The sequence below is a fragment of the Bacillus rossius genome (assembly GCF_032445375.1).
Source record: "Bacillus rossius redtenbacheri isolate Brsri chromosome 9 unlocalized genomic scaffold, Brsri_v3 Brsri_v3_scf9_2, whole genome shotgun sequence".
Classification (NCBI taxonomy): domain Eukaryota; kingdom Metazoa; phylum Arthropoda; class Insecta; order Phasmatodea; family Bacillidae; genus Bacillus; species Bacillus rossius.
The window spans coordinates 36,102,514-36,128,920 of NW_026962013.1; the positions used below are offsets into that span (position 1 = coordinate 36,102,514).

The 26,407-nt window shown below is 38.2% G+C and overlaps 1 protein-coding gene across 3 annotated transcripts in view; it reads left to right on the forward strand.

The window, feature by feature from the left end:
* Positions 1-26,407, forward strand: part of LOC134542987 (lysophospholipid acyltransferase 6) — a 172,467-nt gene that overhangs the window by 114,282 nt on the left and 31,778 nt on the right. For 2 of the 3 annotated variants that reach the window (XM_063387642.1, XM_063387639.1), the window contains exons 2-7: positions 9,632-9,835; positions 12,889-13,034; positions 14,491-14,568; positions 17,558-17,649; positions 18,254-18,365; positions 22,976-23,114. In XM_063387642.1, coding sequence (XP_063243712.1) covers positions 9,749-9,835; positions 12,889-13,034; positions 14,491-14,568; positions 17,558-17,649; positions 18,254-18,365; positions 22,976-23,114 — 654 coding nt within the window. In that variant the 5' untranslated portion in view covers positions 9,632-9,748. Of the gene's footprint in view, positions 1-9,282; positions 9,430-9,631; positions 9,836-12,888; positions 13,035-14,490; positions 14,569-17,557; positions 17,650-18,253; positions 18,366-22,975; positions 23,115-26,407 lie in introns of those variants that run through there. The other variant, XM_063387641.1, reaches the window with a different exon arrangement.

Sequence of the window (26,407 nt, forward strand, 5' to 3'; positions counted from 1 at the left end):
CTGATCTGCGTGGGAAGGTCGACCTATTGCCGTCGCTCACGCGAGCCGTTGGCTTCGAGGAGTCGAGGCCCGGACACCGCGCCCATGACGTCACAGTGAGGCCACGCGCCCGCCGCGCCGCTGCGCTGTAGCTTTGAATATATATACTGTATAGAAGTCGCCAGCCCAGGTTAAAAATTCTAATACGGTTTTGAGGTAGTTGGTTAATTCACCGCCGCAATCGCCACCATCTCTAGGGCATCGACTTGTGGTGGTCCCTAGCGGACAAGTGTCGAACTCTTCAGACACCCCTTCCCCCTCCGGTGGAACGACGTTGAGCTGCAGTGAATGCTGGATGAGAGGTGCGGGGAATGACAGCGGGCGACAGCGCTGCGCTCTAACGTATAAATAACAACTAAGACGATACAGGGCGTTACGGCAGCGCACTGCAGCGGTGAAGTTCCCAAGCTGCTCATTATACGCTTCTGAAAAACCTATCCACTCGCGACTTCTATACAGTATATATATTCAAAGGCTGTAGCGTTGTTTGACTGCGAAGCCGAGGCCACGCGGGAAGCTACGAGCGTTGCTTGACGGTGAAGCCGAGGCCACGCGGGAAGCTACGAGCGTTGCTTGACGGCGAAGCCTAGGCCACGCGGGAAGCTACGAGCGTTGCTTGACGGCGAAGCCTAGGCCACGCGGGAAGCTACGAGCGTTGCTTGACGGTGAAGCCGAGGCCACGCGGGAAGCTACGAGCGTTGCTTGACGGCGAAGCCTAGGCCACGCGGGAAGCTACGAGCGTTGCTTGACGGCGAAGCCTAGGCCACGCGGGAAGCTACGAGCGTTGCTTGACGGCGAAGCCGAGGCCACACAGGAAGCTACGCTGCGCCAGGTGGCCAGACAGGATAGTCTGTTTCGCGATGTCGGGGAGACGCATGGCGTGGTATTCCATTGATGATTCCGACCATGATAATATTATGTTGATTCTCACAGTATGTAAACGTAAAAATAGTTAGCTTACACATTAATAAAGTCCAACCAATGCCTGTGCCATCTAAAAGTAAGGAAAAAGGTGAAAAAAAAAAAAAACTCCTGCCATTAAAATATTTACTTGTGAATATGCCACCAAAGCTAAGCGAGTGCTGCACGAAATTAGTTTCGTTCTACCAAGCTGGGATTCGAGCAAAGAAATATTTGGATCGTTAGCCAGAAGCTGTATCCACTTTATTTTTATGGATGTTTGACTCGTGCCAATCATCCGCCCTTTATGACTGACAGTTGTTTGATTAAAATTGTTTAATAGACTGCCATATTTTTGAGACTAATTTGAACGAAACAAATCCACATCAATGCCTTACCTGGGACTCGAACGCAGACAAGCTCACACTGAAAGTCTGCGTGCACACTAATGAGCTTCACACTCCAGCACTGTCTGTCTGACATTAGTGCAGGGCAAATGGCACCCACTGTTGCTGGAGTGGTACTACCTGGCTTAGTAACAAAAATTCTCTTTTGCATATTATCGATGATTATAAGTTTTAGTGTGAGCGTAGATCCCGGGCGGGGGGGTGGGGGGAGACAAAGACAAAATATTTCAATTAAAATGAAATTAAAAAAAAATATTACAAAAACCGTTGAAACCAAAATGGCGTCTTTCAGTTATGTTTTCATAAAGTAATAAATTGAATATTACCAGATGATCTTGATGAAAAAAAAAAAACAAATTTGTTTCCAAAATTCTCATTCCTAAATTTCCTTTTAAAATTTTATTTTATTTTTCATTGCATTTTAAAATCTTGTTTAAAACGTACACTTTGGGTATATCTGGCAACAGAGCACACTGAAACAATGACAGATCGTGCACTGGAAAGAGAGAGTAAATGCCCATTGAACTACACATGGCAATGCCTTAACTGAACCAAGTCGGACGGAAGATGCAGATCGCGAAGGAATGCAGTCGTTGAAAGGAAATGAAACATGCTCGCGAATTCGCGACAGGGCTCTTGTGAGGGACGAGAACGGCGGATCGATGGAACCGTTCAGTGTAAAGCACGGGGGGAAGCTGAGACGACGCTCGGACATGCAAGGTCGCGATGTTCGAACTGCTAGGGTCGTCCCGAGTCCTCTCTCCAGCGGCGCGGGCCATTGAGCAGGGGCGCCAGCGCGAGAGGTCGTCGGTTCGACTCCGCCCTGCGGCCTGTCGCCTCGAGTCACCAGCATCTAGCTTCCTTGCGTGTCCGCGGCAGGACGTGCCACGTGTATGTGGATGTGTGCAGTATTTTCTACGTTAATAATTTATTGAAGTCTGGATTGGCAAAAACTTTTTTTTGGATGTAATGAAGGTTGCATTTATTATTGACTTGATGTAAGTTTTTGGACATACGCCATTGCTAAGAACTTTTTCTGTTGAAGAAAAACTAATAAATAAAAATACACAAGAAAGACAAAAACACACAAAATTAAGCAAACAATTGCTGTTGTCAACAAGAATATAAACACCACAAAATATTCCGAAACAGAAATATGGTCAACAAACAAAGAAAAAACAAAGCAAAAAGTACTAAGTGAAAAAAAAGACACACAAATGATGACAACACAAAAATATTGAAACCAAAATAATTCAGCACAACAGTTGAAACGAGACAAAAACACGACAAAACGAAAAGACAAAAAAAAAAATACAATAGTTTTACCAAAACAGAAACAAGCTCCCGTCCTCAGGCAGAGACGCACATGGTACGGAAACACAGGTGCTACTCAATTTTGCGGCTTAATTTTGTGTGTTTTTTGTCTTTCTTGTGTATTTTTATTTATTTTATTTATTAGTTTTTCTTCAACAGAAAAAGTTCTTAGCAATGGCGTATGTCCAAAAACTTACGTCAAGTCATGCGCTCCCATTGCACAAATCTTTTAAAGATAACTGCATTTATTATTATTATTCACTTATTAATTAAGGGCGACATCGACACGAGCATCAAGTGCTCAGTCGTCTCTACGTGCAAGGCAGTGGCGGGCTTACAGTCTCTTCGTAGGGCTGCGTACAACAATGGGACTCTACGAAACACCAAAATGTCCTGCGTAGTCTGGATATATTTTTCTTTTCTTTTATAAAACAGATGGTGAATGAGTTCAGCAGTTTCCTGTACACACACACACTTACACACAATAAAGCGTTTTTCAAACATCTTACAACGATATAAGTCATTGGTGTTTAGTATTAACATTTTTTATTATTATTACAACTATGCTATAGTCTTAAAAATTTTTGAATGTGTTACCTCTGCCTTAACGCAGACAGATTTTCAATATTAAACATAATAAAACAAATAACACGTATGCCTACGATATTGTTAAGTTTGAAATACATAGGTAAGATGTATTACGAGTGATTCAAGAGATGGAAGTCCAGAGTCAACCTCTCCTGCGATCTCGCGGTTGCTTCTAGAGTTCGCATGGCTTCAACAATGTTCTCTAATGGCCGCTACATAATAGATTATTTAAACACACGAAAAAAAACATTGATATGTTTCTAATTAAAGGGACGGTTTCATAGTCATTGAGTAATTATTATATTTTCGTATAAACTAGCAACATTTATGTGGAATGTGTGAACAGGTACACTAAAAACATGACCCTACTACTACCACAATTTAACATGTAGAAGACTGATGACTTTCATTTTATAGTTATTTTTTGTCACTCGCTTATTTAACCATCAAAGGAATTTTTCGGAAACTTTTCACAGGACAAGTAGTCCTTATCTGAATAAATTAATTACATGAATAAAAAACCAGAGAAAGGTTTAGTTCTCGTCGGGTCCGCGCCGTAGGCTTTTCGTGAAATATCTAGAATTAATCATGTGTTTCGTTTTAATACGTAATTTAAAAATCAGTCTCTTTAATACAACTTGCTTTTTCTATAATTCCAAGCATATTTACGGGTCTTATGAGACGACAACTTTAATTATTTTGTAACAATCACGCGCATGAGCGGAGACTGGTACGATTACGTCACAGGCGAAACAAATACTGCGCGACAAACACGTAGCTGGTGGGACTAACAATTACCTAATACAATGAACCACCTCCGGGAATGTGTCGATTGTTTCCGTACGACGTGTGTTCGCCTGCAAGGCTGACGTGTCACCACGCACACTAAACCCCAGTGCTAATCCACTTAGACCGAAGGCATTCCGGAACTTTCTGTCCGCGCTCGCTAGCCGAGCGCGAAACTGCTCGGTGATCGGTAGCACGCGGGTTGGATTTCCCGAGCGCGCCTGCTCCGCAACTACAGGGCCCGCCAAAAGTATAACACCATTGGAATATTCAATATAATTATATTTGGTTTCATATTTCTGGCAGTAATTGCTCCTTAACCGAAATAAATGTTTTAAAATGCTGCTATTTAACGGCTTTTGTCTCCTAGTTGGAAATTTTATAGATAGCAAAATAAGGACAATAAGAAAATTTTGACGTGACAACGTCTAATAAATCGATGAACGCCGGCTGCACGCACGAAAAAGTGTCCCGTTGCGCACATTGTCCCGTTATGCTGTGTCCCGTTACGCTCATTGTACGCTTGCGCCGCATCTTTCTCTCTTCCACTCGATTGGAACAACCATCGATTTGACTTCTTCGAGGCACATTAAACTTGAAACACTCCCATTCGTTTCCTACTTTTCCTATAAAGTTATAGTTAAAATAATCTCTTCGTTAAAGTAATAAACATATTTGAATTAATGAGTGCAAATAAAAGTAAATTTATCAATTAAATTGTAGATTTAATTTCACTCCTTCTTTGTATCCATACAAAATAGTGATGATTCAATAAAAATGATTCAATTTTATTCATAAAAGTATGCAATCATTTCATCAATGCTTTGTTATGACGTCACGTTAAACTATCGTCCGTAAACCGACTTTACAGACAACCAATTTTTTTTTCTCAGAACATCTATTCGTTTACGTAACGTTCGTTACGAATTACGATTTTCATATATAAAGGTAAAAAAGTAATGCGGGCGAGCTAAAGATAGTACAATATGTGATCATTGTTGCTTGATTTTGTAAGCATTAAAATTTTATTGACTGAGGTACAAAAGAAGAAGAAAAGGTTGTTTCTTTTGTTAGTCGCTATTCTTTTATGGTTTTATTGCCAACTGTTTGTTTTAGATAGCCGGGTTATCATAATCGCGATGTTTATTTTTGCGATAGCACTTCTTGGTATTATTCTAAGATACTCTGCAGAGACCAGATCTTTCATGTAAAATTTTCGCATGATACATTTTCAGAGTGTATTTTCCTTCATGTTATGTTGATTTTAAGATGTAATTTTAATGCAAATTCTCGATGGTCCTTTTTCCATCAACTCAAGCGTACGCAGCCTCTGTGTTCATGCTTATGGTCGTTTGAAACAGCAGGAAATAAAAACTTTACGTGCCCGCCCAGTTGATACAGCGTAATAGTTTGAAATGTTGCTGCAAAAACGTGCACATTTTCCCACACAATTAACAACGCATGCGTAGGAAACACGCTATCCGATCCAGCACAATACACCGTTCGTGTTTCCCACCGATAAACCTGTAGGTACCTGCAGTCCTACACAATACAGTCGGAACCGAGGCTGAACCAACGTTTTGTATCAGAAAAAGCAACGTTTGAAAAAAAAAAACACTTTCCGTTAATCATCTGATTTGCCGTCCAGTGTTGCCAGACCTTGCAGTTTATTTCCAGCTAGCCTTGTTCCCTCCGCTGAGCTGTTTTTAGAGCTACGATCATATCATTTCATTTCACTCCAGGCCATCCAGGGTGTTCATTGGTCGATATCAAGGTGACGCCACTTGGTCGTGTTACACGTAATCGGGTAACCACGTCTTCTTCTTCTTTTTTTAATAACTGGCTCAGACTTGTCAAGGGCGTGTCCTCTGTATATGCAGATGTAAATTGGCTTCACGTCTAGGTTGCTACACAAAGAATCCGTGGGATAATTGTAGCTCCAGCTATTATTGCTGAGTGCTAGCCGACCTCCGTGACACAGTTGGATGCGCACGGGCTTTGGGAGCGTTCAAGTATTACGTAACGCAATTTTTTGATATTTTTGACCCCCCCCCCCTCCCCCTATGTAACGCGCCGTAACGTTTTTCTGTACCCCCCTCCCCCCTAGTAAAACGTTACGTAACCCCAAGTGACCATTTTTACCTAAAAGTTACAATTATGTGGCGTAACGTACCGGAATAAGTCACTAAAATACCTTTGTTATTGTTTTAATTGCGTTAATGTTATTTATTAACATTTGAAATGTCTTGTTTTTAAAAGCAAGAGCTTTCTAATGTTTTTTTCTGTCCTAATAAATTTTTACTACTCAATCATACATTTAGCAATCATACATTTAATTACGTCGTTTTCCTGACTTGGCCCTGTCCTTACATACTTTTTGCTTTATCCGCCATTGTTCTTCTCATGGATTCTCCTATTTTAGCGTTTTACTAATAAAGCTATTAAAATCAAATAACAAATTTTATTTCTAATAATTTATTTTACCTTTGGTAATGCAATTACAAACATAAAACTAACTGAAATAAAATATGTTTGCCAAAATATAATCGTATTTAAGAATACGATCGAACGAAAACTAAAACATTAAAATAAAATTAGCCATAATTAAAATAAGTAGATTGTAAAAAAAAAATTCAATTTGAGTTTTACTGCTCCTCTGTCCATGGGTTTGCCAGCCACTCAGATTCTTTCATTACTGGCATCCGGAGACCAGACGAAGAAGGTTCCGGAATTGTTAACCCGCTTGCATCAACTTCGTCTTCATCGAGCCAATCGGCATCCTCAGACGATGTTTCACAGCGACGCACAATGCAGAGAAGCTCATTTGCCCTTCTTGCAGCAAGTCGCTGTGGCCGTACTCGACTTTCACGAAGGTCTTGGGCAGTCTTGCCATGCATGTAACGATTGTGCATTTGCACACTCTTGTGGGGTGTAAAATAAATCCCACAGGTTGAGCATACTCGGTTCTGTAGGTCGGATTGTACTGATGGGCAAAATAAATTGTAAAGCATCTGCTTAAACCCTTCTAGAGGAGGCGACAGATCAACAGACAACCTCACAAGAAGTGGCGAAAACTTGCATGATCCTTTGTCTATCTGACTAGGTACCACGAGCTTGTTTGTTTTAATTACTTTACTGGAGTGACGAGAAAAACTATCACAGCTGTTGATAAATATATATATTTTTTGCTTTACGTTTGGAGTTAAAAAAACATTATTCACTAGTCCTGTAAAGCAAGCAGAAGCAATTTTGTGAAGGTAAAAAAAAAAAGTTATCATGCTATTTCAAATTTTGAGGAAAAAAAAGTTTTAAAAAATGCGTGAAAGAATCTGTCTCTACGCGACCGTTCTGAAGGGTTAAAAAAAAAAAAAAAAACAATGTAACGTAACGCGTACGTAAAACCCCCCCCTTCCCAACCCTGTAACGCATCGTAACGTTTTACAAGACCCCCCCCCTCCCCCCCAAATTCGTTACGTAATACTTGAACGCTCCCTTTCAGCGTGAGGGGTTCTGGGTTCGAGTACCGGGTAAGGCACGGGTGTTCATTTGAATGGTCTAAATTTGTATTCAAAATTGTCGAAGTTAATGAAACTGCCAAAAGGAAATATCAAACTGTGGTTGGCTCGTTGACGTTGAGAAATCACGAACGACCTATTCTAGTATTTGGCCTATGTGTTCGGTCTTTTACCGAGGTTGAGAAATAATAATTATGAATCCGGAAGATAAGCTTATATTTGATATAGTAAATGATATGACGGAAATCATAAGCAAATGTTTTGCATTTACCCTTACTTAATTTTATCAACGACTGTTGTGATGCATGCGTTATATCGCTTTTGAGTGAGCGCCACCGTGTAGTTCCTTTTACACCTCCCACCACTTCAACGCTCTATAACATAAAACATATTATTTGTCTTAGTTTACAAAACATGCTCTAAGCATGGAGGTAATATGGTGTAGAGAGCGTACGTGAGACGCGTACATAAGACTTTGTAAACTAAACATTATTTGCATATGTTTGTAGGGTCACATGGTTATGCACATAAGCAGCGGTACTTCCAAAATTATGGACTCAAAACCTCTTGGGATGCCAACTCACTGTTATAAATTCTAATCATGTCTGGACACTGGAATGAAACCCGTGAACCTCGCTACATGAGCGCGATACAACGAACCCGGCCACCAAATACCCCGAACAACCTACTTAGAACGGCTGTTTTGAAAACCATTGTGACCTAGTACCACCAGTGGCGTAGCCAGGATTTGTGTATGGGGGGTGTTAAAAAGCATGCCCCCTCCCCCCCCCCCCGTATTAAAGCGGGGGGTCCGGGGGTCCTCCCCGGGAAAATTTGGATTTTAAGGTGTGAAATAGTGCTATTTTAGCAGTTTTCGGTACTTAAATTTAAATATTGTAATGGTAAAAATTTTATTAATTTTAATATGAAATTTGTTTGAGTGATGAATAAGAAATTAATTAAAGATTGGGTGCTAAGGGGGGAGTTTGAACCCCTAACCCCCCCTCCCCCCCTGGGCTGCGCCACTGAGTACCACCAGGCGATTTGAGGTGGATTCCTAAAGGATTAGTTGGACATTGAGCTGCCCTTGTTTTTTCTCTCTCTGATGGATTCCTCTATTCCTCATCTAAGCATTTCGACAGTGCTTCTATTATTTACAGTATGGTTTTATTTTGTTTACACCCTTCAGGTAGGCGATAGACTTCTACAGGCCTCAATTTTAAAAAAGTCTGCAGTCCGGCGGATAATTCTCCACCTTCAAGTTCACATACATCCACATTAGGCTTTGCCTTTCTGACCACACATACGGTGAGAAGAGCGTCAGAAAAATAAACACTAGATTTGAAAACTAATCAAGATATCAAGAGTGGTGTCTGTTTACGAAAAACATTTAAGAGTGTGCTGAGGGCGGATTAGAGTACATAGTTTATTATTGTATTATTGTTTGAAACTGTATTTTTAGGAGAGTGAAAATGGCATAGCCTTAAACGTATGTTTTCAGAAATAATTAAAACACACTAAACACTCAGTACAGATTGGTGGAAGTACTCAAGGGATGTGCATTATACCTTAATCTTTATTTCTCCGCCATATTTATATAATGGTTACCGTCTAGATTTCATAGTTCTATGCACAAGAAGACTGCGTGTCAGTTCAGAGCCGTGTGCTTAGAGGCGATACCGCGCTAGTAGCACCAGTGACGGTTGCACTTATTATCCGCCTCACTAACACAGATATACGTATGACTTGGCAGGCCCGGTAACGTATTGTTTACCAATAAAATGTCAAAAACATGTGTTTTGATGTAAACTGTTGGCTTTATAAAAATTGAATGTTAAGTTGTAGTGCCGAAAGTTTTTGATAGATCGTGACCAAAATATGTATGTATTCCATCAAAATTGCTTCTTTTTATTTATTAATTTTAACATTAGCGCTTAGCTGTTTGTGATGATATGTACACAAACACAAATGTTATTGTTTACATAAGTTGATTTGCAGATTTTTAATGGCAAATCATTTTACTTGTAAGATTATGTACTGATACTGATGCACACATGCATGCTGGATGCGATTTTGTTGCAGTCGGACATCTTCGTGACGTCGGCGGAAACACACGAGTGGGAACACCAGAGCCGCCAGCCATCAGTTGTGGAAAGGTGGTCGGACGTAGTGTGTCGGTGTGTCACACCGATACCGGCCATGGCGCAGAGCGTTGGCTTTATGCCGTATGATAGTAGAAGAATATTTACATGGGTGGCTGATCAGGCGGGGCTTCCAGTTGATCAAGTAAGTTAAAATTACCGACGTGTGTGGGACCCGCATTTATACGAAAATTGATAGCTAGTATGTGTTCGTCATTTCTTATATTGTTTCGTATTTATTTGCCTTGCCATCAATTTTTACGACGTTTTTGTAGTTGTCCTTTGAAAATAGAACTGTGTATCTGTGCGTTTTTTTATTTTTAAACGTTTGCCGTTGTTTTAAGGTAGAAATAATTGCGACGAATGGAAACGCATGGTTAGAGCGCATAATTTGATTTCATTTTTGGAGGGTTACTTGTATTTGCATTTAAAAGTCTTGTTTGGTAGGTTTAAATGACGAGCAATATCTCCACAACCAAACTCTTTCAACATCAATAGAGGTAAAGGTAATCTAACCCCGCCCCATTTGGGTACACATTTTTTCTTCTCCTGTGTTGTTTTTGATCCTGCGTGTATAGTAAATGTTCTGGATAGGTAGGTACTGTACGTTTAGAAGCAATAAAAATCTGCATAGGCTGTAATTAGTTGCCACATTTAGTATTTCAGAACCTATTCCCAATTTTTTTAGTATATAAAGAAAATTCTCCACATGAGTAAAAATATGAATATTAACATTTGCTTGACTCATAACTTTTAGTGGGGCTGGTTTTTGGAAAATGGGGTAGAGGAAAAGCAATTTAGTATTTCTCATTAAGTAACATTTTCTGAATTTGTTTTTAATGGAAATTTTGCTCTCGTTAACAATTACCTTGTTCAAAATGTTGTTGAATAAAGACTATCATGCATTTACTATAAATTCATTATCACCATCTACATTATTAGTGTATCATAAAATTTTATTCTGTTGCCTACTTCAAGGTACTCAAATTTTGCCCAAATACTTAGTACAGTTTGACAGTGGGACCAAGATATTGGGCATTGAACCTCTTGGTCAAGAGAAATAAGGACCCCTATTGTATTATTTAAATTTATTTACTTTTAAAATCCCACAATTAAAAATAAAAAAAAACAATCTAAAGACTGACATTTCCATGGCCACAACTTTAAACGTGAACATGCACTTATTGGATACTTGTATGGTTTCCTATAAATTCTATTAACAATACCATTGTGAGTCGTTCTGTCTGGGTAAACTAAAGTATTAAAATAATTTAGAAACTCCCTGGGCTCTGGGGATCCCCCCCGCACATTCTTCTCGACTGCCCTGGCTATTCTATATGCTTGTGGCCATAGCAAAGCCCTGCTGCTACCTCATTCTGCATGTGCTGCAGTCAGTTTATCCTCTCTTTAGATGGTTCACAGATAATAACAATTTTGTGTAAGCAATACTTAAGTTTTCCCTGTTTGCAGGAGCCATAGCTGTTGGAGGGGGAGAGGGGGGGGATCAAATCATTTTGTTCCCCTCCTGGTGGAGCTAAATGAAATTTTTTCCTGTTATGGGGAATGTGGCAGACACATTGTGCCTTCAGGTTCAGAGTACTTCTATTTCATCACCTGTGCATACTGTCATTGTTTATAAAGACCACAATGCTAAGATGTAGCTCATTCATTAATATTTGTGAGCACCCATTGTGTATCATATCCTTCTACATTTTTTTGGTACAATAATTTCTCTGGGTCTGAAGGCTTTTTCCTCACATTAACCATGCAAATTTGTGCCCAACATGTGACACTGCCAACTATTTTAGCAAAAAGGAACATCTTAATGGTCAGGGCTGTCGAAAGAAACTAGGGCCCGGGGAAAATAATTTTGTCATGCCCCCAACCCATGTAAAATTTTTTTTAAAACCCAAGATAAAAAAAATCTAGGCTGCAAATGTGACTGTGCATATTGCCTAACTTGTAACAATTAATTCTATTAGCAGTAAACTTGTAATTTCAATTAAAATTCAGGATAAAATCATACATAAAAATTATCTTTAAAAAGTTTAACTAGGCCCTAAAGATTTCGCCCACCCCCCCTTTCCGCCCCTAAATCCATCCCTCATGATTGCCCTGTCAGTGGCCACTAATTTTAAACACATCTAAAAAAAATTAATTTTTAGAGTTAGTTTTGTAATTTTCGGTACCCTGCTGACTTAAGCTAGACTGTGTTTAATAATTGAGGTTATATTATGTGTTTTTATGTAGGCATGGTTTTATTTTAAAGGATTTTTCATAACTCACTGAAGAATGTACTTTTGATTTTTTATATCTAAAAGTGATATATTGAATGTTGGTACAGCTTTGAATACTATTTTAAAAAGAGTCGTTTTGGATTTCAACTTGTGTTGAAGTACATGTATAAGTACACATTTGACCAAAGGCACATAACATTCGGATCCTCTTCTTGATCGCCAGATTGGTTTTTAATGCTTTTCATGTTTTTTTTGTTTGTAGTTTTTGTAAATTGGAATTATTGAAACATGAGCGAAGAACAAAACTATGTTGTTAAGCCTAAAAATGTAAATATTGTTTTTAAGGAAGTTAAAAAAATTTTGATTTGTGTACACAGTTTGTTTGAGTAATTACTTAGATTGCATAGAAGGAAGATTCAGTATTTTATAATTTTTACAGTACAGAATTGAAATGAGTATAAAAACAAATTCTATATTGAGGCTTTCTTTGTATAGAATTTATATATTGAAGGTAATCAAAAATCAACTACATATTAGAAATGCAATTTACCAAAGGTGTTCCAATTCAAAGATGCACACTTCACAGTCAAGGATACAAGGGTCATTAATCATTAAGAGTTCAAGGGGACTTGAGAGAACATTACAAGCCTAATAGATTTTAATTTAAAATAAGTTTTAAGCAAAGTGGGAGTAATAAAGTTGTTTGTATTTTTCAGTTTATTTTTTTTTGTATACAGTAGAAAATGATTAGGATTTCTATAACAATTGTTTGTAGCCTAGTAGACATTATAGACAGGCTAGTAGATCTCTTATCATGAAGTGTAGTTATGTTAACCCCACTTGCTGCTGGATGGTAACGTTTGTTGCAACCTCTGTACATACAGGGAAGTATTTGTTTAGTGAGCGTGGGAACGTGTGCTGGTGTGGCAGAGGCTGCAGGGCAGGGTCGTTGCTGTCGCAGGTGAACTACCTGTTCTGCCAGTTCCTGGCGCTGCTGCTGGCGCCCCTGTTTCGAACTGCGCTGCACCCGTCGACTACTCGCCCGGAGACTCGCCATGCCGTGGGGCTGGGTGGGGGCGTTGCCCTCGGCTACTTCTGCTTCGGAATGTCAGTACCCGACCAGTCATTCTCAGAGAAACGTGTGTTACTCTAGTACACCATTTCATCATTGTGCGTTACCAAGATTCAGTTTAGTTCCGTATATGTCTCTAATATTTGACCTAATTATTATAACATATTTCTGAGAAATTTGTGTATGGTGAGCCTACAATTATTTGTAGGATTTTAAATGCACCCCAACTACAAAAGTTTGAGAACCATCAGCTGGAGCTTGTAGGTTCTTGCTGCGGAGAGACGGCAATGCTCTTCGAGCAGTTACCTTGCCTTCTGGTGCGGTCGAGAGGCGGCGAGAGAGAGAGAGAGAGCTGGGGTGAATCTGGAACCAGCCAAAGGAGTGAGACAGTGCGTGGAACACTGAGGGAATATCAGATGTGGGGAAAGCAGGAGTACCAGCCTGCTGCAGTGTTGCCATATTTCACTTAAACTGGGAGACATTTCCCAGGAATTAAATCTAGAAAGGTTTTGGTTTCAAAATGGGTTTTTATGATAAGAATTTATTACAAGTAGGATAATTGTTCTGCTTTATTGTTTTTACATTTTTTCCTTTTTCTTAACATTTCCGGCCATGTATTATTAAATCTTGATTGTAGGCTTCTGTGACCACAGTCTTTTCTATTGCTTGGCTTTTCTGGGTAAAGACTAATGTTTAATGAAATAACGATCTGCCCGAGGTTTCAGCTTGGCGTTAAGACCTGCCGCCGATCCATCATTCTGCCATCCGGGGCAAGGCCAGAAATCAAAGTTTCTATAACTCGCTTAGTGCATTTTATTTCAGATGCATGCACTCCACACATTTCTTCAAATCATTTTGATTGACAGATGGAATTTGTGTTTTGTGTTGCATAAGTTTGACACACAGGCTTGTACTGCAATGATAAATAAAGTTATGTTTTCGGCGGAAGGAGGAAAGTATACTACCCTACGAGTTAGATTGGCTAACTGGTGTGTTGTAGTGTGGTGTTGGAAGTGTGCAGAAATTCATGTTTCTGGCAAAGTATTTATATAGGGCCATTCAGACTCGAGCTGTATTTAGTCATGATCGGATGATGGTCTGGCCAATCGCAGTTTTACTGAGCATAAGCCCAGGTTATCCAGCTGTCTGGAATCTGCAGCTTATCTTCATCCCAAAGATGTGAAATCTTGAAAATAAAAATACATAACATGTTTTCAGTGAAAATATTATAGCTAATAAGTTGGCTATTTTAAATACACTGAAGTTTAGGTTTGAAAGAATTAAGTAGAAACTAAACCAGAAATTGAAGGTTTTTAAAATAGAAGTCAAGAAAGTTGTAAAAGATTTTTGTGTATATAACGCTATCAGCAATTAATTTTTTTTATGGACTTGCCCCTGTAGTTTTAGTGTCATATTTAATTTAGTAACACTTTTTGTTTATTGACTAACTATGAACAGAGATGGCCATTGTGTTCACTGCTGTACTTGCAGGCAAGCAGTTCACCTGGGAGGACTCCCCGCACTCTGCTACATCATCATACGAACACAGAACCCAAGGATAATGCAGAAGTAAGCAGCTTGTTATAACCTATACTAACAAGGAGGCTGTATGTGGATAATTAGGCTTTAGAAAAGGGTGTAAGTAGGCGTAGTATATCTGAAAGCTTGTTGAACTAAAAAGCGACTCTCGAATAAGGGCAAGGTGGTACCTTTTAATTTACATATGTTATTTTTAGTGTTGTGCGAGATCTCGAAACTCGAGAAAAATTTCGAGAAATATTGCATTCTCGAACAGCGAGCGAGAAAAATAATTTCTCGAAAAAAAAACGAGAATTTTTTTTTGGTACCAGTAACAACTCAATTTGGAATGGAAACTAAATTTGATATTTATAGTTGTATTTTTATATGTTGAACATTACATACACACTGCCAATATTAGTTTTAATGTTTTAAAAATACCAAACGCGTCTGCCTGTTTGGACGAAAAATGATTTGGCGGAACACAAAGCAAACATGATGCAAACATTGGGATATTAGACTAGCCGATAGTCAACCATCCAAAACCTTTATCAACAACCGAAACTGTGAATAAAAACTGTCATATGAAATTCCAATTTATCCTGAAAGAAAAACTGCCGTATTTAATTTTTAAATTACATAAGCGTAATACATAATAAAATACGTTCGAACCTAATCTACAAAATTGGTTTTGTTTACATACACGTTATTACGGTAAAGTTATAAAAAGCATTACCTTTAATTTAGTCATAATATTTTGTTCGGTAATGTTTAATAGCATACTGAAATGTTGATTATTACGGCAAAATACAAAATTTACTTTTTAACGATCAAAAGGGAATGGTGGTCATGCTGCCAGACCGAGTCTGCTTCACTGTTCCGTTTCTTATTTCATTTCCAATAAAAGACTGCGCAAGTCATGTGATTATTAAATGGACTGGAATGGATTGAACACGCAGAACAATTCACGCACTTGTATTACGTAAAATTACGTGAATGTGTGTGTTCAAACCCGTTGAAAAGGCAGAATAAATAGTATGTTCATCCCATTTCCATTTCCACCTTTGTTTCACTCAGTCGTAAGATGTCACGAGTAATGAATCCCGCCAAAGCCTCCCTAGTATCAATTTCTTTGTTTTCATTACAGTACCAGAGTTTCCCGTTTACGCAACCTACTCTGCGGGTATGAATAAATAATGTGACGCCTGTAAAATGTTATTAGGAATATGAGAATAATTTCCTAATACTGCTTTATCTCTAACTGCGGCGTAACCAAGTGGAAAAAAAAGTGTTGCGGGAATAGAACAGTTTAACAGAAGTAAACTTTGCTGTCAAATTAAACTTTGACGGTAAAATGGAAGATGTGGACATATCAGTGTGGCAGTATTACACAAAAAGTGGCGATAAGTCAACGGGAACCACAATTAACATGTTAGCTACTAGACTTTTACTTAAGTGAGTGAATGTTTATTTATAATTTAGTGTAGGCTTACATAACGTGTGGTGCATGTCAGTTGTGCACAGGCAACTAAATTGACATTCTATATGATAAACAACAGTTTTATGTACAGAACAATGTATTTTGAAAGTGATATCTACAGTAAATCTTGATTATTTAAAAATTTCTCAATCTCGTCTCGTTTCTCGCGAGAAAAATATTTTCTTTCTCGAGGCCTAAATCTCATTCTCGCACAACCCTGGTTATTTTTAAAAAGGGTTTTTATTTTAATTACTGTTATTCAGAAAATGCTAATCTGAAACTAGTATTTGTCGTCCCTGTTCAAGAATAAATTTAAACTGTCACCGTGCTACGGATATCGTGTATCTACTGATATTTCTGTAAAATTTTGAATGAAAAATCATATGTGCCATAATACAATTTTTGCAAAGTCTAAGAGAAATGTGGCGGTATAAGGGAGGAGTTGGTTGGTTAATGAATTACATTATTAAATAATTTTTGGTGTTGCTCACCATAATAGTAATAGATAAGCCAAAATGTTGTGTGATGTTTGGCGAAACGGAGTTGTCTACGTCGACCTTAGCTGGGACGAGGGGTTAAGGCTGATCTTTCGACCTGCTGTTGCACAATGTATTGAGGAAAGCAGGAAGAGAATGCAAGTCATTTTGTGATTCTTGGATATCCTAAAAGAATGCAGACTTGTTTTAAAGGGTTTGATAAAATTTATTTTGTTACGTTATTTTCGTGCCATTTGCATTGTGCTTTTAGGGAATCCATTACTTCATGGTGCAGCTGTGTTAAATTCCCCAGTAATATTTTTCTCCTTAGCCAGGCATCAAAATGACTATGTCCTTCCTACAGCAGGAAGTGAGTAAATAAATTACTATACAAATATTAAAGTGATTTTTTTTTTTTACTTAGAGGCCAGTGGGGAAGTAGAGGAAAGGGGAATAGGCAAGTTCTTGCCTTAGGCCTACCCTCATATGTTAGGGTGTTGGACTTTACTAGTGTCTTATATTGCATCCAAAGGATAATTTTTTAGTGCACTTCCATGTTTGTAAAAAAAAGTTTTTAAAAAGTAGTTTCATGTGGTCCGTATTTACTACAAATAATGTTGAAACCTTGAAACCTAATATGTAATATGGTATGGAAATATGCAGTCAACCATTACAGCTTAGTAGAATGAATACAATAATAGGTACTAGAGAAAAATCATCAGATTTGACTTAATAGGTGTATTTATTCTAAATTACTTAATAAAAATAATTTGGTTCATGTGAAATTGTTAACTTTGTCTGTACTTAGAAAAGTATGTAACCTAGGTCGGTTTGCTTAGTTTAGTGAAACTATGTAAATGTGGGTTTTGTGTGGAGTTCTCCCATCTCCCCCTATAATTCTGTCACTTTCCCATCTCACCTTCTCTAACAACGTTGATTCATAGTTTCGTTCATTAATCCTCGACAGTGTGCAGCTGATAGGCTCTTCGCGAAATAGTACTGCTGCCGGAGTAGTGATGTTTGCTAGCGCTAGAGAGCAGCGCATGCTGTAGTCACACGGGTGGTGCGTGCTTGCTGTGTGCAGGATGGTGCTGGCCGTGGCACTGGTCTACCTGTCCTGCATCCACATCTACCGTCAGATATACGACTATGGGTCGTACACCCTCGACATCACAGGTAGCCGCTAGTCAGACAGCTCTCCGCACACTTGGGCCGATCTTCTGTAGAGATACACATAGCGTTTTATTAGTGTCTGCAGTCATAACCTTAATATAGTCTTATATTCCTTCAAAGTGTCAATAGTTTGATTTTGATTTTAAGCAAACTTTTAATAATATCGAGTGATAAACATACGTATTTTGAATTTATGTTTACTATTACATGTGACTGTTAACATTGAATTTAAATTCTATATTGTTTATTAAAAATAATATACCTAAACAACATAATAAATGTGAATGTAGGTTTTAATTTTTTTGTATCGCTCGAGTAATGCTCATATCTTGAAAATAGTAAAACTCTGTTTTGAGCTCCACCTAGTGTCAAAGAAGTTTATATTGTAGATATAAAATTTTTTATGATTTCCTGCATTTTGCAACCATGTATCCTTGTTCTGTTGACCAGTGTAAACATTAATGAGTTGAACTGTTTTTCTTTGGCGTGATTGTTAAGCTTCTAGAAGTTGCGCAACTGCTAGGAGCCCACCCTTGTACAGCTGTGAGTGAAGAGTTCTGAGATTGGGTTTGCCTGCTGCTGCGAACTGACTCGTGCCTGTGTGCAGGGCCGCTGATGGTGGTCACGCAGAAGGTGACGAGCCTGGCCTTCAGCCTGCACGACGGACTGACTCGGCAGGACAGCGAGCTGACGGACAGCCAGAAGCACCACGCCATCAGGCGAGTCTCGAGTCTCGCTGCGGTCGCGTCTGTGGTCAGGCCCATATCACTCACATCACTCCCATGTTGATGACTTGTTGGATGGTAGTAGGTCTCTGTATATGGACCAACCTCAGCCAATAAAGACAGGAGAGGAAACAAAACCATAAAATAATAAGAAAATAAACATTTTTAATACGTATTAGTGCAGACAGACTACATACTAATGTCAATAACTAACACATTTGTGTTAAATCTTTAGTGCCTTCCTTTAATACGTTTAATATCGACTTACTGCTCAAAAAAATTATCTTTGCAGGCCATGTATTTTCGTTTTTTTTTTCTAACATAGGCTTGTTATTTTTTTTCATTAGTCTCATATTTCAGGGAGATTATTATTATTTTCAACTTGCACAAAACATTTTACCGGCACATTTTCAATTTTAGAAATTGATTCAATTAGAATTTTCAAGTTGTCTAGTGACGAAAACCACATAAGTATACATGTGCGTAAGGTTATAAGCAACTGCCACAGAAATCAAAATCAAGTGTAAAAGTGTAACCACCATTTTGAATAGTTTTATATATGTCCTCAATAACAGTAATAAGTTTGATAAACTAAAATGAAATATCTTTATAACCGTTAAATACTTAATGGTGCGAAATAATGTTTTTGTATTATTTTCTTGAATTATTTTCTTGAATACAAAACATGCCCTCTTTTATAGCATAATGATCACACTCGCGTAATCATCGCACCCATATTTTAGGGCGTCAAAATTTGGATTAAAAAACCTCTCTCGTAAACGTCGCATAATGTTTTTGGTTCCGGTATTAGATTCCGAGCGCTTTGTGTGGGTATTTTTCCCGTTTTTTAAAATAGAAGTCCAATATTTATTCGGACATTACCACTTATTTAATTAACGGAAATACAAAGTTTTCTGACATGGAAATTATCTTTTAAAGACTTTTTAAACATTATAATCTTCATCAGTTTGTCAGTGTCGCCGCGGTGTACCGCGTACATAACTAGCCAGCGCTCGTTGCAATCATTGTTTGGTTATGTTGCTTCCCGTATAGAGCGCGCACACGTAGCTGAATATCGATATCTTGCCGATTGCATGCGACGCACGCTCTCTATTCGGTGCTGAGATAACTACATTTGATAGCTCGAATTCTTTCGTGTTGTGTACTACGGTAGTTACGCGTTTGTTCGGCTTGCATTTGGATCACAGATGTTTTTCTATTTAAAGTTGAAGAAAGTTTTTTGTTGTATTTCTTATTAATTTAAATTGTTTGGCATGCTCTTTTATATTTCCTCTTTTTAAATAAACGTACTTTCCATGAATGGGTTTTGTTTTGTTTTTATGAATAACTTTATCTAACAAAAAAATTTACACATAATCGTCACACCCCTACTTTTAAAATTTGATTTTAGAATAAAATGTGTGACGGTTATGCGAGAAAACACGGTATCTTTAAATCTGACTGGTTGGTGCATTATTCTGAGATTGGTAACAGGGACTAACTTAAGATAAGAGCTTGGTAGCTCCTATGTAGTGTCAGCTTGTCAGGCTGGTGAGTTGTGCCTCTGTGCACTGCACTCCTGTGTTGTGCTGATCTCCCTTAACCAGCAGGGCCTGCTACAACCCCCTCTGCATGCGTTTTAGCACACAAGCACCAAGCAGTGACCGACTGCTGTAAAACACTTTACGAAATTCATATCTGGGGACTTTACCATCCGTGGTTTGCTCTCATTTGCTACTGCAAGTCATTCTAGTTCACAATTAAGGACTTTCCCCGTGAAGATGCCTTCTAATTGGCTACAAAGTAAATATTCGGGATTCCCGCAAATAATTTTCCCCACGGTTCTGGGCTTTCACCTCTCTCACACAGTGTGATGTAACACTACCTATCATGTGCGTAGCATGGAATATAAATAAAAATAAAGCGTTTAAAAAATGATAAAAATGTTTGTTTATTCATCAACTGCTCAATCATGTTAAATGAAAAGTTATTTTTATTAAAAAGAAACCACTTATTTATGAAAATGGGTCACTATGATCTTAATGCTTATTAACCAACATAATATTGGGTATTCATACAAGTAACATAAAAATTATTGTGGGAAAAGTAACTATTAAAATTAATGCCTGACTCCCGTACCCAGGGGCGCAACAACTAAATTTCCAAAGGGGGTGCAATATACCTTTTTATAAAGAATCATCGATCCCCCCTATTGAAGCGGGGGGTCAGGGGGTCCTCCCCCGGGAAAATTTTATTTCAAGGTGGAAAATGGTGCTATTTAAGCAGTTTTATTATCTAAAAATTGATTACACAGCACTTTCTTTGCCCCCGTTTGCCCCCACTTAACGGTTTCAGAGGGGGGGCAAAATACCCTTGCCCACCCTGTTGTTGCGCCCCTGCCCGTACCTAAAAACATGGCAAGCAGCTGCACAAGCTGTTTTTACACGTATAAGGCCTTTCCATGGTAGATCCAGTACAGCTTTCTCTGTACGAGTGTTATAGCGCGTCAATCGGAGACATAAATATTTAGCGTACACTACATGAATTCACATTTTTAACTTGTGCTATGCGAGTCCATGGTATTTAGATATTCTTCCTTAATTGTTAATTATCATGTCATTTCTAGTATTTTGCTCCTGATTTTGTTTGAAATGACTCTAATTGTTTTGCTCTCAATTGATCCATGTTGATGAATGGCTCTTGAACTACACTTAAATCCATAACTTTAAAATGCAGTTACTGTAAAAGGTGTTAAATATGTGATTCTATGGTTTGGCACATTGTGTGATCTGGCACCAGTCCAGCCACTAGTCTTTAGATTTTTTAAGGTTGATTTCTTCTTTTGACCTTTGCCTCTTGGTCGCAATACTGCACTGTGGGTGTTTTTAGTTCAGAGTTTATCATTACTGTTGTTACATTTCACATTGTCACATTTGTTGTTCTTGACTCCTGTTAAAACTATACTGATGATCGATGATCCAGAGAACAGAAAAATCTCTAATCTGGTGTGGCTGTGGTCCTAAAAATGCCAGGTTAAAGACCTTCCGCAGTATTTTGTTTTGAAATGTACCATTCAAATGTATTTTTGTGTGCAGCAACTCCAGTCACAATAGAAGTAAGCAGTAAAACATTTCAATTTGCCAGGGCCATCAGCATGTAGTGTTAACACAAATAGTTCAAGAATCACAAATCGGATCAAAATCGACACTGACACTACTGTATTCCAATGTAAGATTGGAGGGTGATTATTTTATCATTTATTGTGCTGGTTAGTTAAAATTCTTATTGAAATGAACTGTGCACTTTTAAAACAACAGAACTGATACCAAGAACAAAAACACTCTAGCACAGTCTGGTAAACAACACCATTGAATTCAAAACATTTTATTAAGATTAGTCAGGTTTTTTTTACTGAACACACAAACAATATTGTGTCTGTAAAAACTTTGTGTAAATTCATTAGAGAATCGCATAATAGATGAACTAGTGGGATTGATGTCAATAGTAATCTATTTTAAACAACTGTTTGAAATTAGGTTTTTGGTAACAAAAATAATTGTTTTATAGAATTATATATAATTAAGTAATTAGCATGTCATTAATCTAAATATGTCTATTATAATGGTTCTGTTGAATTTATTGTTATTCACAATCATCTGCGAGTACTCAAAAAGTATTAGATATTTGTGAATAATTTGATATTCGATTCAACATTTCAATTTAAGTTTTTTTTTTGTTCAAATTATTTGTTACAAATATATAGTCCTAACCATGTTGGACTCATTCACAAAAAAATTTTTTTTAAATGTACGAAACGAAGATGAGAAAGGTAATTTGTTTAATACAACATTATTCACACATTGTTTTATATTTAACAAATAATGATTGTTTTAAAATTATTAATATTTTATTTTATGCATATGTGTAACCAGATCAACAAAACTGCTTTTAAACTTTAAATTTACTGGTTCAAGAAAATGCATTACCAGTTTTTTTTTTTGTTTTTCCTTTTTTTACTCCTCTTTGTTATGGTTCCATGTATATTACTCTAATTTATTTTATTGTATTTTTGATAAATTTTTCTTGGACTCATGTGAACTTTGTTAAAATTTAATTAGAAAAAATATTCAATATTCGTGATACTCAATTTTAAATCAGATTAGAGTGTGTCACTGTTCCCTGTAATGACAAAGGATAGTGACAGTCCCCACAACTTGCTAGGAGCAATCGTATTTGAACACGGCCTCAAAAACATTGCAGTATAAAATTGATTGTACAAATTAATCTCTGCTTGTTGCATTTATCATAGCTGCTCATAATAATCAAGCTTGTGAGCCCAAAACAATAGCAGAGACAAGTCTCAACAAAATTAAGGACTAAGTAGTAAGTGTTAGTTGGCATAAATAAAAATAATCGTTAACTTGTTTGTGCTTTTAATGCGAGCAAACCTCCAAATACATATAGTCTCTTGTGGCTGCATGGCTCTTAGTTGGAATCAGCTTCAAATACATTAAACCTTTTTCTTTTTGCCCCTTATTTTGTCACATTTGGCTGGTGAACGCAATCTTGCGTATGTTTAATTTGCTGTAATGTTCTGTTTACAGAACCATGCCGACGATGCTGGAGTACTTCAGCTTCTTGATGTGCTTCCAGACATTGATGTGTGGCCCCATGGTGTTCTACCGTGACTACATGGATTTCATCACTGGCCAAAACATATTAAAACACGTCTCTCCCTCTTCTGTAAGTACAGTGTTTGAACCCTCTTGGTGGGCCTTGGGATGAATGTTCATTTTGGTAATACTATTTATCTCTCTTTCATGACACACACTTAATATATCCCATTACATACTGTCAACTAAGGAAAAAATCAGATGTTATACTTGAAATGGTATCTCAGGAGTACAGAATAACTCTCTAACTAAAGAATTATTGAAAATAACTGAGAAAAAAATATATATATTTCCACATTTTACATTTAAACACGTTCCTTTAAAATAATGTTCATATATAAGCTGTATACAAACAGTGTGCCGGAAATTAGGCATTTTGTCACCTTTTTTTAATTTTTTCTATAATTTTAAAATTTTTTGGGGTTTTCTTATTTTTTTAAATTTATCTGGTTGTTAATGGGGGTGATTTACTTTTTGTTAGGCCGGTGTACGCCACGGATTTAAACTTTGTGCCAGTGGACCGAAGCCCCTTCCCAGGGGGCCAATCTGATATTTTGCTGTCTAATGTGGACATGGTCAGCCCGGTTGAAATTTCTCTCGCCTGCAGTCACGTCCCGAGTTTGTAATTTTAATTCCCTGCATGACCAAAACTGCATAGAGCATCTTCTGGGCTGCAAGCTGCTACCTTGTAGAGACCTGCTGAGAATAGCATTTCTCGTCACGCATGGGGATCCAGTGGAGCTGTGTTCCCAGCGGAGTGGCGTTTTCTGTAACCCCACCCACCCTCTCTCTCCACATCACTTTAGTTCTGAGAAATCCAGGAGCAGTGACCTGACATGAACTTAGCCAAGAGACCTAAAGAGACCTCCACGAAACCTAGCGGCAGAAAAAAACAACTTCACCCATGGTGGCCAGCGAGCTGAGACTACACTCGTGACACCTGGCGGCGAGTCAGTTCACCGCCTCTGTTAGTTCCCCTTTACACCGCCAGAGCGCAGCGCCGCTACGCCTTATGGCCCTATGCTTCTTCCTCCCGACCTGTAGAAGTCGATTGTTCGTTGCCTTCGTTTCGGTCCGGTAGAGAGCGCGCATGTCGTGTTCTTGTCACGCCCACCTCGGACTCCTTCGGAAATTTTCGGCTTAGAACCGAACTTTCCCCCCTCCTCCCTAGGGCTTTAGCGCTGTTTTAATTGGAAGCCTCGTCCGCCCTCGGGCACTCAGTCCTTTGATCGCGGCTACTGACCACGTCTTCTCGACGTCCTCTGCGCTAGGAGGTTTTTCGCGGGAATTGCGATTTCGGGTGCAGAAGAGATGTAGTCAGTTGATCTATGGGATGTGATCCCATTTTTTCAGTAGTCGGTCAGTAGTAGTAATTAGTTCAAGTCATGTCTCTAATTTTTAAGTTTTAGAATTTTTTTATTTTTTTTCTAAATTTTCGACTTCGTTCGCGCATCCGCGTCTTCTCGGTCCGCGGCATCCTGATGTCGGCGCGAGACACCTAGTGAGCTCCGAACTCTACACCCTGTTTGGTGAGTAATCCGGCCTTTTCCCCCACATTCCCGTTTGTTGGCCTTTTGCGCCGACGGTGTAGGACTGTCTGGAAGCAAGTCTAATTCGTTTTGAATTTGATTTGGGTTTCAGACAGGGTCGAAGTGCTGGAGAGACAAATTGCTCCCAGCTCGTGGTCCTGCACCTCCACTGCGGGTCACGTTAGAAGAGGTTTCTGTGACCCGACGTTATCTTTTGGAGACCCGGGTGGTAATGTAAAATCAACAACCCCCCCCACTTTCTAGCTACGAACTACATTAATCGAAAGAATAGCCTACCAGCGAACAGTGCTTTCCTCAAGAATATGTAGAATGGATAAAACCAATCATCGATGTAATAATTGGATGAATCGAGTTTTGGTGTAATACTTGTAAATTTTTGTTTATGTAATTGTTTGTTGGTAAAGTTGAGTATGTGTACTATGTGTTGTTATACTAATATAGGGCCGGCCCGTTCTCGAAAAACTTAAGTATATGATTAATATTATTAATTGGGAAACTTATAAATGCCAAATCAAATGAAAACAGAATTCATTATTTACATTTTTAAATAAAACAGGGAACCTATAGACCAAGCTACTTGTGTAGTGTTAATTTATTTATGATTTACCTTCTTCCCTTAAACGATCCACCAGCTCCTAAGTTGCTTGTGTCAAGGAGTTCCAAATTGTCTTGTTCTCCACCTCGTGCCACCTCTGGTCAATAAACTTATTTTCTTATTATTCTTACCCAGCAAGTTTCCAAGGCTCTTTTTAATTAATTTAAAATAATTCAATTTTGAGGCACGAGGGGCGTTACAACTGTTTCAGTATGTCAGTGCTGAAGGTACATTTATGTTGTAGTACAATTTTTCTACTGGTTAATGTAATACACAATTGGCGGGCATTGAAGGCTACAGAGAAGGAAAGGCACTGGCCAGCCTACCCCATTGAAGTCATGGCCTAGTAAGACTTCTTGGTGGCTGTGTTAGTAGTTCCTAGTGTGTTTCGAGCTATTGAGAGGCATAGTCCTGAAATGGTACTACTTATTCTAGCACTTGGGACTAGTAACCATACATATGTACATAAGATACAAACTAATTAACATCAAAATGGTGAAAACTACATCCGAGATTCAGCTTAATATAAGGCTCCTGGCTTACCTAACCAGGGTGTATTTGTATTCCTGGGATGGAGTGTTAAGGGGCCTCCCTAGTAAAGATTTTTAGCATGCTGGGCTACTGGCCATGTGCTGCAGCTAGTAGATGGGCGGAGCAAAATACGTTATCTTGCGAAGTGGTGGGGGTGACGGCTTGGGAGGATTGGAGGGGAAGGTTCTCTTGTCATCGACCTAGAGCCCATGAAAAATGGTAAATAAAACTGCCTGATTTCGGTAAATAAATTATAGGATTTCTGTGCTATATTTCGGTAAAAAAAATTTATTTTATTTTGTTAAATGAGTGCATTTGTTCTACTAATTATTTAATTTCATGGTACACACACAAAGCTGTACATGATACTTGATACAGCAATCACTAGATTCCTGCATAAGCTTTACAGAAGTGGAAATTTTATTTAGTAGATTATATACACATTACTTAAATATTACATCACAAATAGTGTCTAGAATTTTACAGTCTGTGTTTATGTATTTAAACATTTTGAGTATTAAATAGGCCTATGCTATGTTCCTGGACAAAACTTTATAGAATTAATTTTTTCCTGTCAGGAGAATTGGCCACTTTGGCCAGATAGTTTGGTAAACATGTAAGAAAGGGTTCCCTAAAAAATTAGTTAATTACAATGATTATAGTACATGTAAAATTTCAGTCTCAAAG